The sequence below is a fragment of the Rhinoderma darwinii genome, chromosome 10 (genome assembly GCF_050947455.1).
Source record: "Rhinoderma darwinii isolate aRhiDar2 chromosome 10, aRhiDar2.hap1, whole genome shotgun sequence".
In the NCBI taxonomy this organism is placed as follows: domain Eukaryota; kingdom Metazoa; phylum Chordata; class Amphibia; order Anura; family Rhinodermatidae; genus Rhinoderma; species Rhinoderma darwinii.
This window is the reverse complement of record NC_134696.1, coordinates 17,659,179-17,672,211: the sequence shown is the minus strand read 5'-3', so window position 1 is coordinate 17,672,211 and position 13,033 is coordinate 17,659,179. Positions and strand designations below refer to the sequence as shown.

At 38.1% G+C, this 13,033-nt stretch overlaps 1 protein-coding gene across 2 annotated transcripts in view; it reads right to left on the bottom strand.

Moving 5' to 3' along the window:
* Nucleotides 1-216: 216 nt before the first annotated feature.
* Nucleotides 217-13,033, bottom strand: part of LOC142661811 (urotensin-2-like) — a 33,202-nt gene continuing 20,385 nt past the window's right edge. The window contains exons 2-5 of one of the 2 annotated variants that reach the window (XM_075839406.1): nucleotides 8,128-8,405; nucleotides 5,235-5,360; nucleotides 3,912-3,955; nucleotides 217-549 (exon numbers count right to left, since the gene is read on the bottom strand). In XM_075839406.1, coding sequence (XP_075695521.1) covers nucleotides 430-549; nucleotides 3,912-3,955; nucleotides 5,235-5,360; nucleotides 8,128-8,230 — 393 coding nt within the window. In that variant the 5' untranslated portion in view covers nucleotides 8,231-8,405 and the 3' untranslated portion in view covers nucleotides 217-429. The remainder of the gene's footprint in view (nucleotides 550-3,911; nucleotides 3,956-5,234; nucleotides 5,361-8,127; nucleotides 8,406-13,033) is intronic. The other variant, XM_075839407.1, reaches the window with a different exon arrangement.

The following is a 13,033-nucleotide window of genomic DNA, read 5'->3' as shown; positions in this document are numbered from 1 at the left end:
GTAGTAGAAAAATAAAGGAGAAATAATGTGGGCGGGGCCTTGATACAGAGGGACCAATTTTAATGGGACATGAGCATTTTTTTAATTTGTGATGTATCATTTTAAACCCCTACCAGGGCGATATTTTCATGTTTGTCCTATTTGTCGTTATAATTTTAATATTTATTCACCATACGCATCTTGAAATAATTTGATATTCCACATATTATTGTCATTATTACTTTTATTAAATCGCTTCCATTGAAGAAAAGAAAACTTATACCAAATATAAGCAGAACAGAAAATACTCTTTTGAAATTTAAAAGAAACTATTTTGCAGAGTTCGTTTTTATATCCGTTATTCCGTCGTGTGTTGAGATGAGGCGTCATTGTAAATACAGGGGTGTATAAATAAGCAGAACTCCTATAGATATTTCCCAATCTTCACATTCAGACACAGTATTTCCAGAAACATTCAGATAAATTCCCTGCTCTCTTCTTATAAGGTTTGCGCTCTTTTCTTTGAAGTCGACTCAATAGTGATATCTGTGGCTTCTTGTCAAACAACTCCTGAAATAAAAAAAATGTTTTTATTATTCTGAATTTCACCTTTGCCATGCCCAAGATGTTGCCCCCGGCTGAGTATTAGAATTTGTGCAAGCTGCCAAAATAAGTGGGGATACTGCCCCCTATATACAAGAATATAACTACTATAATACTGCTCCTATATACAAGAATATAACTACTATAATACTGCCCCCTATATACAAGAATATAACTACTATAATACTGCTCCTATATACAAGAATATAACTACTATAATACTGCCCCCTATATAAAAGAATATAACTACTATAACACTGCCCCCTATATACAAGAATATAACTACTATAATACTGCCCCCTATATACAAGAATAGAACTACTATAATACTGCCCCCTATATACAAGAATAGAACTACTATAATACTGCTCCTATATACAAGAATATAACTACTATAATACTGCCTCCTATATATAAGACTATAACTACTATAATACTGCTCCTATGTACAAGAATATAACTACCATAATACTGCCCCCTATATACAAGAATATAACTACTATAATACTGCCCCCTATATACAAGAATATAACTACTATAATACTGCCCCCTATGTACAAGAATATAACTAATATAATACTGGTCCTATATACAAGAATATAACTACTATAATACTGCCCCCTATATACAAGAATAGAACTACTATAATACTGCCCCCTATATACAAGAATATAACTACTATAATACTGCTCCTATATACAAGAATATAACTACTATAATACTGCCTCCTATATATAAGACTATAACTACTATAATACTGCTCCTATGTACAAGAATATAACTACTATAATACTGCCCCTATATACAAGAATATAACTACTATAATACTGCCCCCTATATACAAGAATATAACTACTATAATACTGCCCCCTATGTACAAGAATATAACTAATATAATACTGCTCCTATATACAAGAATATAACTACTATAATACTGCTCCTATATACAAGAATATAACTACTATAATACTGCCCCTATATACAAGAATATAACTACTATAATACTGACCCCTATATACAAGAATATAACTACTATAATACTGACCCCTATATACACGAATATAACTACTATAATACTGCTCCTATATACAAGAATATAACTACTATAATACTGCCCCTATATACAAGAATATAACTACTATAATACTGCCCCCTATATACAAGAATATAACTAGTATAATACTGTCCCCTATATACAAGAATATAACTACTACAATACTGCCCCTATGTACAAGAATATAACTACTATAATACTGCCCCCTATATACAAGAATATAACTACTATAATACTGTCCCCTATATACAAGAATATAACTACTATAATACTGCCCCTATATACAAGAATATAACTACTATAATACTGCCCCTATGTACAAGAATATAACTACTATAATACTGCTCCTATGTACAAGAATATAACTACTATAATACTGCTCCTATATACACGAATATAACTACTATAATACTGCTCCTATATACAAGAATATAACTACTATAATACTGTCCCCTATATACAAGAATATAACTAGTATAATACTGTCCCCTATATACAAGAATATAACTACTATAATACTGCCCCCTATATACAAGAATATAACTAACTATAATACTGCCCCTATATACAAGAATATAACTACTATAATACTGCCCCCTACATACAAGAATATAACTACTATAATACTGCCCCTATGTACAAGAATATAACTACTATAATACTGCCCCCTATATACAAGAATATAACTACTATAATACTGCCCCTATGTACAAGAATATAACTACTATAATACTGCCCCCTATGTACAAGAATATAACTACTATAATACTGCTCCTATTTACACAAATATAACTACTATAATACTGCTCCTATATACAAGAATATAACTACTATAATACTGCTCCTATGTACAAGAATATAACTACTATAAGGGCGGGTTCACACATAGCGGAATTTCACTTAAATTCCGCTGCGGACACTCCGCAGCGTTAATCCGCAGCGGAGCCGTTTCTCCATTGACTTTCACTTTAATTTAGCAGTGTTCGTTTACACGATGCGTACAATTCCGCTGCGGAGCATAGGCTGCGGAGCGGAATTTGGTGTCCGCAGCATGCTCTGTCTTTTGCGGAGCAGTGGCGGACTGGTTGCGGACTCATGGCGGAATTTCTCCATTGACTTCAATGGAGATTCAAAGTTCCGCAATGAAGTCCGCAGCTGTCATGCACATGTCATGTGTGCTGCGGATACGTCTTGCTTTTTTAACTTGACATTTCTTCATTCTGGCTGGACCTATGTATTTCTAGGTCTACAGCCAGACTGAGGAAGTCAATGGGGCTCCCGTAATGACGGGAGCGTTGCTAGGAGACGTCAGTAAATAGTCACTGTCCAGGGTGCTGAAAGAGTTAAGCGATCGGCAGTAACTGTTTCTGCACCCGGGACAGTGACTACCGATCCCAATATACATGTATCTGTAAAAAAAAATGAAGTTCGTACTTACCGAGAACTCCTTGCTTCTGTCTCCAGTCCGGCCTCCCAGGATGACGTTTCATCCCATGTGACGGCTGCAGCCAATCACAGGCCAAGCACAGGCTGCAGCGGTCACATGGACTGGCGCGTCATCCAGGGAGGTCGGGCTGGATGCCGAAAGAGGGACGCGTCACCAAGACAACGGCCGGTAAGTATGAAAGTCGTTTACTTTCACTAGGGAAAGTGCTGTCCCTTCTCTCTATCCTGCACTGATAGGGAGAAGGGAAGCACTTTTCCCGCAGTCCGCAGCAGCTAGTCCGCATCAATTTTCTGCACATTTTGTGCAGATCCGCAGCCGTAATCCGCAACCCGGATTAGGTGCGGCATTGATGCGGACAGTTGCGGAGGAATTCCGCCATGTGTGGGCATGCCCTTATACTGCTCCTATATACACACGAATATAACTACTATAATACTGCTCCTATATACAAGAATATAACTACTATAATACTGTCCCCTATATACAAGAATATAACTACTATAATACTGCCCCTATATACAAGAATATAACTACTATAATACTGCCCCTATATACAAGAATATAACTACTATAATACTGCCCCCTATATACAAGAATATAACTACTATAATACTGCTCCTATGTACAAGAATATAACTACTATAATACTGCTCCTATATACACGAATATAACTACTATAATACTGCTCCTATATACAAGAATATAACTACTATAATACTGTCCCCTATATACAAGAATATAACTAGTATAATACTGTCCCCTATGTACAAGAATATAACTACTATAATACTTGTCAGTTTATCAGTTTATACAGTGACTGGAACTTACCTCTTTTATGACATCGTCCATATTATAAGTTCCAAGACTGATGCCTAATAAAAAGAGAAATATATTTATCCTGCGACAATTCAGTAAAAGTACAAATGATTCAGTTTTTTTATATGTAGGTCTGTTTGCCTAGTTCTATTTGTTTGTATGAGAAAAACTATGCTGTACACTCAGCTGGGGACTTGTACTAATGTAACTACATAATACATTTTGTGGACAGTTCTGCAGAATATGTTGGAGCTTTATAACATGAGATAATAGTTTGTATTATATTTTATATGTTTCCAGGATCAGGTTTATTCTGATTACCAAAAGTATAAACAAATCACATGGCTCACTCTGACTTCTAATGTGGAAAGTTGGTGGAGATTCCTCATGATGCATCTATGCCAGCATCTGTAGAATTAGGGGTCTCGCAGATGGACACAGGGACTGCTCCACCTAACCACTAAACATCAGGGACTACTCCACCAAATCACTGAATATTAGGTATTGCTCCTTTAAACCACTCAATAATGAGGACCTCTCTACTAAACAGGGCTGCCCCAACAAGCCCCTGAAAACCAGACCCTCCTCCACCAAACTACTAAATACTTGGACGTCTTCGCCAAAACACTGACTATCAGAGACTGCTCCAACAAAAAATTGTGCACCACAAACTTCTCCATTAAATCACTGAAGACCAGAGGCAGCTCCACCAAATCACTGAAAACCAGAGGCAGCTCCACCAAACTACTGAAGAGCAGAGACAGCTCCACCAAACCACTGAAGACCAGAGACAGCTCCACCAAAACACTGAAGAGCAGAGACAGCTCCACCAAACCACTGAAGACCAGAGACAGCTCCACTAAACCACTGAAGACTAGAGACAACTCCACCAAACCACTGAAGACCAGAGACAGCTCCACCAAACCACTGAAGACCAGAGACAGCTCCACCAAACCACTGAAGAGCAGAGACAGCTCCACCAAACCACTGAAGACCAGAGACAGCTCCACTAAACCACTGAAGACTAGAGACAACTCCACCAAACCACTGAAGACCTGAGGCAGCTTCACCAAACTACTGAAGACTAGAGACAACTCCACCAAACCACTGAAGACCAGAGACAGCTCCACCAAACCACTGAAAAGCAGAGACAACTCCACCAAACCACTGAAGGCTAGGGACTTCTCAACTGGACCTTGGAATACCTGGAGCTTCTTCCTCAAATTACTGAACACGAGGGACTGCTTAACTAATGACTTTCATTTCTACTTCGGTGTATGTGTGCCTTCCCCTTTTGGAAAGCGACATTCACTTGAATCGTTTCGTGTACTGTACCTTCTTTGCTGAAAATGTCATCTGTATTAATATCTGTGTCTCTGCCCTTGTCCAGAAATGAAGGCAGATTCTGTAATAAGTGAGTGTCGACCCAACTGCTCACATCTCCAAAATCCATCTTTGAATCTGTCAAAAGGAAAACGGAATAATAAACGACTGTAAAGCAAGCATCGCCGCAAAATAATAATAAGCTAAGACATAAGTGCGGAGAAAATGTGCGCAAAACCTGCGATAACCAATGGCAACCAATCAAATATCAGCTTTCTAAACCAGTACAAAATAGAACTAGAAATGGTGCATCAGCAGAATACGACCCAGAATGAATGAAATTATCATTCTTAAAGGAATACTTCTACAGTGAGTGAGGGGGCGGAGCATGACACAAAGGTTCAAAGAACATCAAAGAGAGAATTTCTTTGTCATGCTCCTCCTCCTTTAGTTTGTGACTGTGGTTTCACAAAGTGACCAAGAAGATTAAGAAATGATCCATGCAGCAACAAATAATAAAGCGAAGATAGAAGCGTAAAATTATTTTGATAGTGAATGACAATCTTTATACAAATGTACGAGGTTGATAACAAAGAGCAGTAGTTAGCCATTATGTTTTATATATGAAGTTTAATCATTGCATAATTAAAAAGTTTTGCAATTTTCTAATAGACGTTGTGCATCAGTTCCTTACAGCTTTAAAGATCTCTTCTTGCTGTCAGTGAATGGAAACATTCCTATTTACTTCCAGAGGTTAAGAACAACAAAAGTTAAATACAAAACAATATAATAGAAGAAATGCAACATATAGTGTAAGGAGCAGAAAACAAGAAACGTAAAGGTGTGTCATGTGACCACACACATGATGGAGGTACTGCCAGGTGCGGTCTATGTGCAGTCACATGACATGAACATTGAGGGACACCGCACCTGTGGCTATATTGTTCCTTCACAAATCAAGAGGGAGGAATTTTGGCTACATGACCCCTCCCGCCACTATTTATAATGAAGGATGACTTTGCTGTTGCAGTGAATGAGTCACAATTATTAGTACGTCTGAGTTAATGGGGTCGAGGATGTGATAGAACTTAATCAGTTTTATTAGATGATACTTCATTCAGTTTCCCTTTTGTCTGATAACAGAAAGCAATAGCATATAGTAACCTTTGTAAAAATGTAGAAAATTTAAAGGGGTTTTCCTACAAACAAAACGTATCAGCTACACCTAGGACAGGTGATAAATGTTAAAACACCCGGACCCCCACGAGCACTAGTCGCCCGTTCCTCTCATTCGATGGCTTCCATAACTCCTATATGGTTGTATGGAGAGAAAATGTGTTTGTGCTACCACCGCGTCATACAATCTGGGGAACCCCTTCAAATCTGCCGGGAGATTTATGGGTATGTGTCTGCAGGGGGTTTCCTCCAGGTACCCACTCCACCCACACTCCAAAGACGTAGTCATAGGTTAGTTGGCTTCCCCTTAATATGATCCCATGTGTGTGTAGGAAATTAGATTGTGACCTCTATTGGGGAACGGGACTAATGTGAGTGGTGACAATCTCTGTACAGCGCTGCGGAATATGTTGGTGTCATATAGGCAATAAAAATAAATATGTGAAATCTGCCTGATTTTGAATGCAAAAAATAAATACTTAATTAAATTAATAAAAAATTATAATACAGTAAAGAAAAAAGTAATTTGGCATCAAAAGGGACATAATTGGATTATCAAATATTCTGGATTACTTGACCGTCATAGGAAAGTATATAAAACACTTCAATAAGGGGGGAGAACCTCCTGGATGACCCCCCCCCCCCAAGAAAACATGTTCTGTACTGGAAACAATTATTGGATTACAGAATAAAGGATTTTTTTTTTTTAATTATTATTATTATTATTATCATAATTATATATATATTCTTCACTTATTATTATTATTATTAGTATATATTATTTTTTTCTATATATATTCTCCACTTATTATTTTTATTATTATCATAATTATATATATATTCTACACTTATTATTAGTATATATTATTTTTTTCTATATATATTCTTCACTTATTATTATTATTATTATTATTATATATTATTTTTTTCTATATATATTCTCCACTTATTATTTTTATTATTATCATAATTATATATATATTCTACACTTATTATTAGTATATATTATTTTTTTCTATATATATTCTCCACTTATTATTATTTTTATTATTATTAATAATATTAGTTACATTTGTACGATGCTAATTATTGGATTATGGATGTTTGAAAGTATTTATTACAGAGCATATGAATAAATCAGATAAATGCAGAAATGAATTTAAAAAAATTCAAGATCAATAGTTAGAAATAAATATAAAAAATAACATAAAAAACTTAATAAATATATAAAATAAAAAAGAATAATATATTAATAATTCAGCAAATAATATATACAGAAATGTAAAATTTGAATGCAAGTTTTACAGTAAAATATTTTTAGCAACTTTGTTGCTATGCTGTTTCCTACCATTTATTGTCAAGAGAAAAAAATCTAAACTAGTAATAAAAAAAAAAAGGAAAGTGACTTTGTTATTCCAACTCCTTAAATTATCCATCACTTATACAGTCTGGAATATTCACTTAATTTCTTATTACTGTAATATCTTAAAAAAGTAAGTACCCTCAGCATAAAAAAAAAATAATGAAAATTACGTGAATATATTCCTTAAATACGAGGCTAATGGAGATATTTAATTCCAGACTATAAAGCAATTTATTTTCGGCATTTAAAACGTCCTTGACCCTTCTGTAGGATTAATCATTAGGAATTGGCTGCAGGATATCAAGACGTTTAGTGGTTTAACCTTCATTTGGGGGAAAGGTATAATAAAGATATAATTATTCTTACCTGGTATTCGGAAGGAGATCTCATTGGGGTCCAGGATCGGAAGTGATCGGAGTGGGCTGAAGACAATGGCAAGGATGAGCCCGCAGGACAGGAGCTTGTGCATGGCTGCTGGACCCGGGAGCTGATATAGCAGGAGGCAGCTTCTCTGATTCTCCTTTGGTTGCCAGGTTTATCATTAAAGCGTCAAATCTTATATAGCGTTGTATGACGACATAGGAAACATCGCTCCCCTCCAAGAAGACAGATGACGAGCCAATGGTTCCATCCCCACTGAATTCCTAATGCGAGACACTTTGCATTGATGTCATTCTTCAAGGTTCATAGGCAAGAAATTGACTGTCTCCCAGGCCCTCGCTACAAACTGTTACAGCAAATGTGGCATAGCCAATGAAAGAAAGTAACTCAAGGAGTTAGGAAAGGGTCAACTCTTGGTGGAGGAGATGACCGAGGCAACGAGGCCGGTGATTTATGGGCTCGCACCTAATTTGACGTAAGACACCGGGGCTTTGAAAGGTGGATTTTTTACTGAGGTGGATGGATGAGGTGTCAGGTGGTGTTTGGGGGGGGGGGTGTCATATACACCGAGAAGATGAAATGGTTGTCGATCACGTTTGGTGGATCCGATGAACATGTAATTAATAGATTTTACTTTTTTTTACGCTTTTGGAATAATCAACCGGTGTATAAAATGATACTGATTAACCCTTTCTTTCCTACAAAGACCAGAATAAAGTTTAGGCAGGGGTGTTAGCAGGCTCGAATTATAGGGTGAGAACAAGGAGTAGACACGTTCCCCCCCACCACCTTGGGGACCTCCATCACCCAGTTCCCTCCAGTAATTCTAAGACACTCCCAGCAGCAAGACTTGGATGTTTGGAAAGAATTAAAGTGCACCTTCAACAATACACAAATTTTAAGATGTTAAAGGGGATCTCCCTACTTGTTAGAAGGGTCCCCTGATGATAAGCAGATCACAAAGTGTCCCCCTGCTGGGACCCCCGGCGATCAGCTGTAATCTGTGGGGGAACCTGACAGTAAGTGTTCAGTTTCCCTGCAGCACCACCACAGGAGAAATGAAGCATTACACAGTGTCCATTCCTATGAATGTGTTGTTTGTGTAATGTAAGAAAGGACAGGTCCTCCAGAGCGAGTGATGTTGTTCTTTGTGATCACTTTCCACTCTGGCCAAGAAATGAGGATCCTGAACAGAGGACCCCCCCCCCCCCGCTATTAGCTCAGAATTCCCTAATAGGGTGTATGGAAATGGGTTTTCTAAACTGGACAACTCCTTTCATATGTGTGGACAGCACTGTTCTTCGTGTATATACAGTGAAGGAAATAAGTATTTGATCCCTTGCTGATTTTGTAAGTTTGCCCACTGTCAAAGACATGAACAGTCTAGAATTTTTAGGCTAGGTTAATTTTACCAGTGAGAGATAGATTATATATATAAAAAAAAAAGAAAATCACATAGTCAAAATTATATATATTTATTTGCATTGTGCACAGAGAAATAAGTATTTGATCCCTTTGGCAAACAAGACTTAATACTTGGTGGCAAAACCCTTGTTGGCAAGCACAGCAGTCAGACGTTTTTTGTAGTTGATGATGAGGTTTGCACACATGTTAGATGCAATTTTGGCCCACTCCTCTTTGCAGATCATCTGTAAATCATTAAGATTTCGAGGCTGTCGCTTGGCAACTCGGATCTTCAGCTCCCTCCATAAGTTTTCGATGGGATTAAGGTCTGGAGACTGGCTAGGCCACTCCATGACCTTAATGTGCTTCTTTTTGAGCCACTCCTTTGTTGCCTTGGCTGTATGTTTCGGGTCATTGTCGTGCTGGAAGACCCAGCCACGAACCATTTTTAATGTCCTGGTGGAGGGAAGGAGGTTGTCACTCAGGATTTGACAGTACATGGCTCCATCCATTCTCCCATTGATGCGGTGAAGTAGTCCTGTGCCCTTAGCAGAGAAACACCCCCAAAACATAATGTTTCCACCTCCATGCTTGACAGTGGGGACGGTGTTCTTTGGGTCATAGGCAGCATTTCTCTTCCTCCAAAAACGGCGAGTTGAGTTAATGCCAAAGAGCTAAATTTTAGTCTCATCTGACCACAGCACCTTCTCCCATTCACTCTCAGAATCATCCAGATGTTCATTTGCAAACTTCAGACGGGCCTGTACATGTGCCTTCTTGAGCAGGGGGACCTTGCGGGCACTGCAGGATTTTAGTCCATTACGGCGTAATGTGTTACCAATGGTTTTCTTGGTGACTGTGGTCCCAGCTGCCTTGAGATCATTAACAAGTTCCCCCCGTGTAGTTTTCAGCTGAGCTCTCACCTTCCTCAGGATCAAGGATACCCCACGAGGTGAGATTTTGCATGGAGCCCCAGATCGATGTCGATTGACAGTCATTTTGTATGTCTTCCATTTTCTTACTATTGCACCAACAGTTGTCTCCTTCTCACCCAGCATCTTACTTATGGTTTTGTAGCCCATTCCAGCCTTGTGCAGGTCTATGATCTTGTCCCTGACATCCTTAGAAAGCTCTTTGGCCTTGCCCATGTTGTAGAGGTTAGAGTCAGACTGATTAATTGAGTCAGTGGACAGGAGTCTTTTATACAGGTGACCATGTAAGAGCTGTATTTAATGCAGGCACCAAGTTGATTTGGAGCGTGTAACTGGTCTGGAGGAGGCTGAACTCTTAATGGTTGGTAGGGGATCAAATACTTATTTCTCTGTGCACAATGCAAATAAATATATATCATTTTGACTATGTGATTTTCTGTTTTTTTTTAATATAATCTATCTCTCACTGGTAAAATTAACCTAGCCTAGAAATTCTAGACTGTTCATGACTTTGACAGTGGGCAAACTTACAAAATCAGCAAGGGATCAAATACTTATTTCCTTCACTGTAGCTCCAATAAACTGGATGCACTGCTAACTAGAAACAATTTAGTGGTGCATTTTTATTGCCATAGGAATTTGGAGATAAGCAGCAGACAGACATATCTGGCTCCGCTTATCTCTCAGATGAACAAATGATCTGGTATGTTAGAATCCATCATGGCAATTCCTGTTTACACCAGGACATGCGTTGGCTGTCCTCATACACATTTGGCTGCGGTTAGACGCTGTTGACATGTCTAGCATAATTCAGCCATCAATTATATGATACTACTACTGGAGAAGGGGGTTCCACCAAGCTTAATCCATCCCTAGGAGTCAGGATAAAGGAATCAGTGAATGAAACAGGGCAAGGCATGAAGCAAAAGATAAAGAAATGAGCGGAAAAGGCAAAAGAGTTAATGAGGTTGTCTAGTTTTGCTTACCCCATATCAAATTGCAGGCCCCCCACTGATACATGGGGGTATTGCTGGTGCCTTACTGACACAGGGAGGGGGGGGGGGGCACATGTAAGGGCTGCTATTCAGGAACAGATTATCACATAGGTGAAAGAGGTATTTGCCCTGTAGTAGTGGCATACATAAAGGATGGTGGGTCTTAGAGCAAAGACAAAAATGTGGCTGCTTTCAGGTGCTGCCTGACACCACCACACTTTTAAGCACTTGTAACAGGAGGTCCTGCTGCCAAGATTGCCGTTTTCTTGAGATAAGTACATTTTCCACTTTCCTGTGCAAGTTCTTACCACCCATTTAAATAGGACAACAACAGCCCAGGGTGTGCCCCACCTCTCTATGGGCCCCGTAACAGCTGCATGGGCGGTCTCTGTGGTATGTAGACCCTTGCCCTGAGCCGCCATCATTTAACGGCCTCCCCCACACATTGTGGTCAAAGAGCATTTTTTGACACGAACCTTGGCAAAACCCGTACCATTTTGTCTGAAATTTTGCCAAAAAATCGTGGCAAAATGCAGCAGTTTTGCTATTGTTCAAGGGAGAAAATGCCCTTTAACTGCAATGTGAGGACCGAGCTTTAGGTGACGGGTTTACCATTGCTACATCTGTGTAGAAGATAGATAGAGAGATAGATAGATAGATAGATAGATAGATAGATAGATAGATAGATAGATAGATAGATAGATAGATAGATAGATAGATAGATAGATAGATATGAGATAGATATGAGATAGATATGAGATAGATATGAGATAGATATGAGATAGATAGATAGATAGATAGATAGATAGATAGATAGATAGATAGATAGATAGATAGATAGATAGATAGATAGATAGATAGATAGATAGATAGATAGATAGATAGATAGATAGATAGATAGATATGAGATAGATATGAGATAGATAGATAGATAGATAGATAGATAGATAGATAGATAGATAGATAGATAGATAGATAGATATGAGAGAGATAGATAGATAGATAGATAGATAGATAGATAGATAGATAGATAGATAGATAGATAGATAGATAGATAGATAGATAGATAGATAGATAGATAGATAGATATGAGATAGATAGATAGATAGATAGATAGATAGATAGATAGATAGATAGATAGATAGATAGATAGATAGATAGATAGATAGATAGATAGATAGATAGATAGATAGATAGTAGGGGTGTAGAGGAGTGAATCACTTTCTGTCGCTGGGTAAGAGAGCACAGAATGTGCCTATTTATCAAGCATCACTTCAAATTACTCCGTCCAGCTGAGTGGAAATTGGTCCATTTTTGGCCTTGTCAGGTGCATTTATCATACACAGTTTGGACTATAAATTGTTCTCCTCCATGGACGGATGCACCAGGATCACTGCTGGATTTCAAGCAAAATGTAAAGTGGTTTCTATCTTATAACATTCGCAGGCACGTGGATGAAGAAGGCGGCGGGGGCGGGGGGGGGGGGGGGGGTTTGCTACGAAAATCAAGAAAAGTAAGACTTTTATCTTAGTAATAATATAATAATAAAACCATTTATAT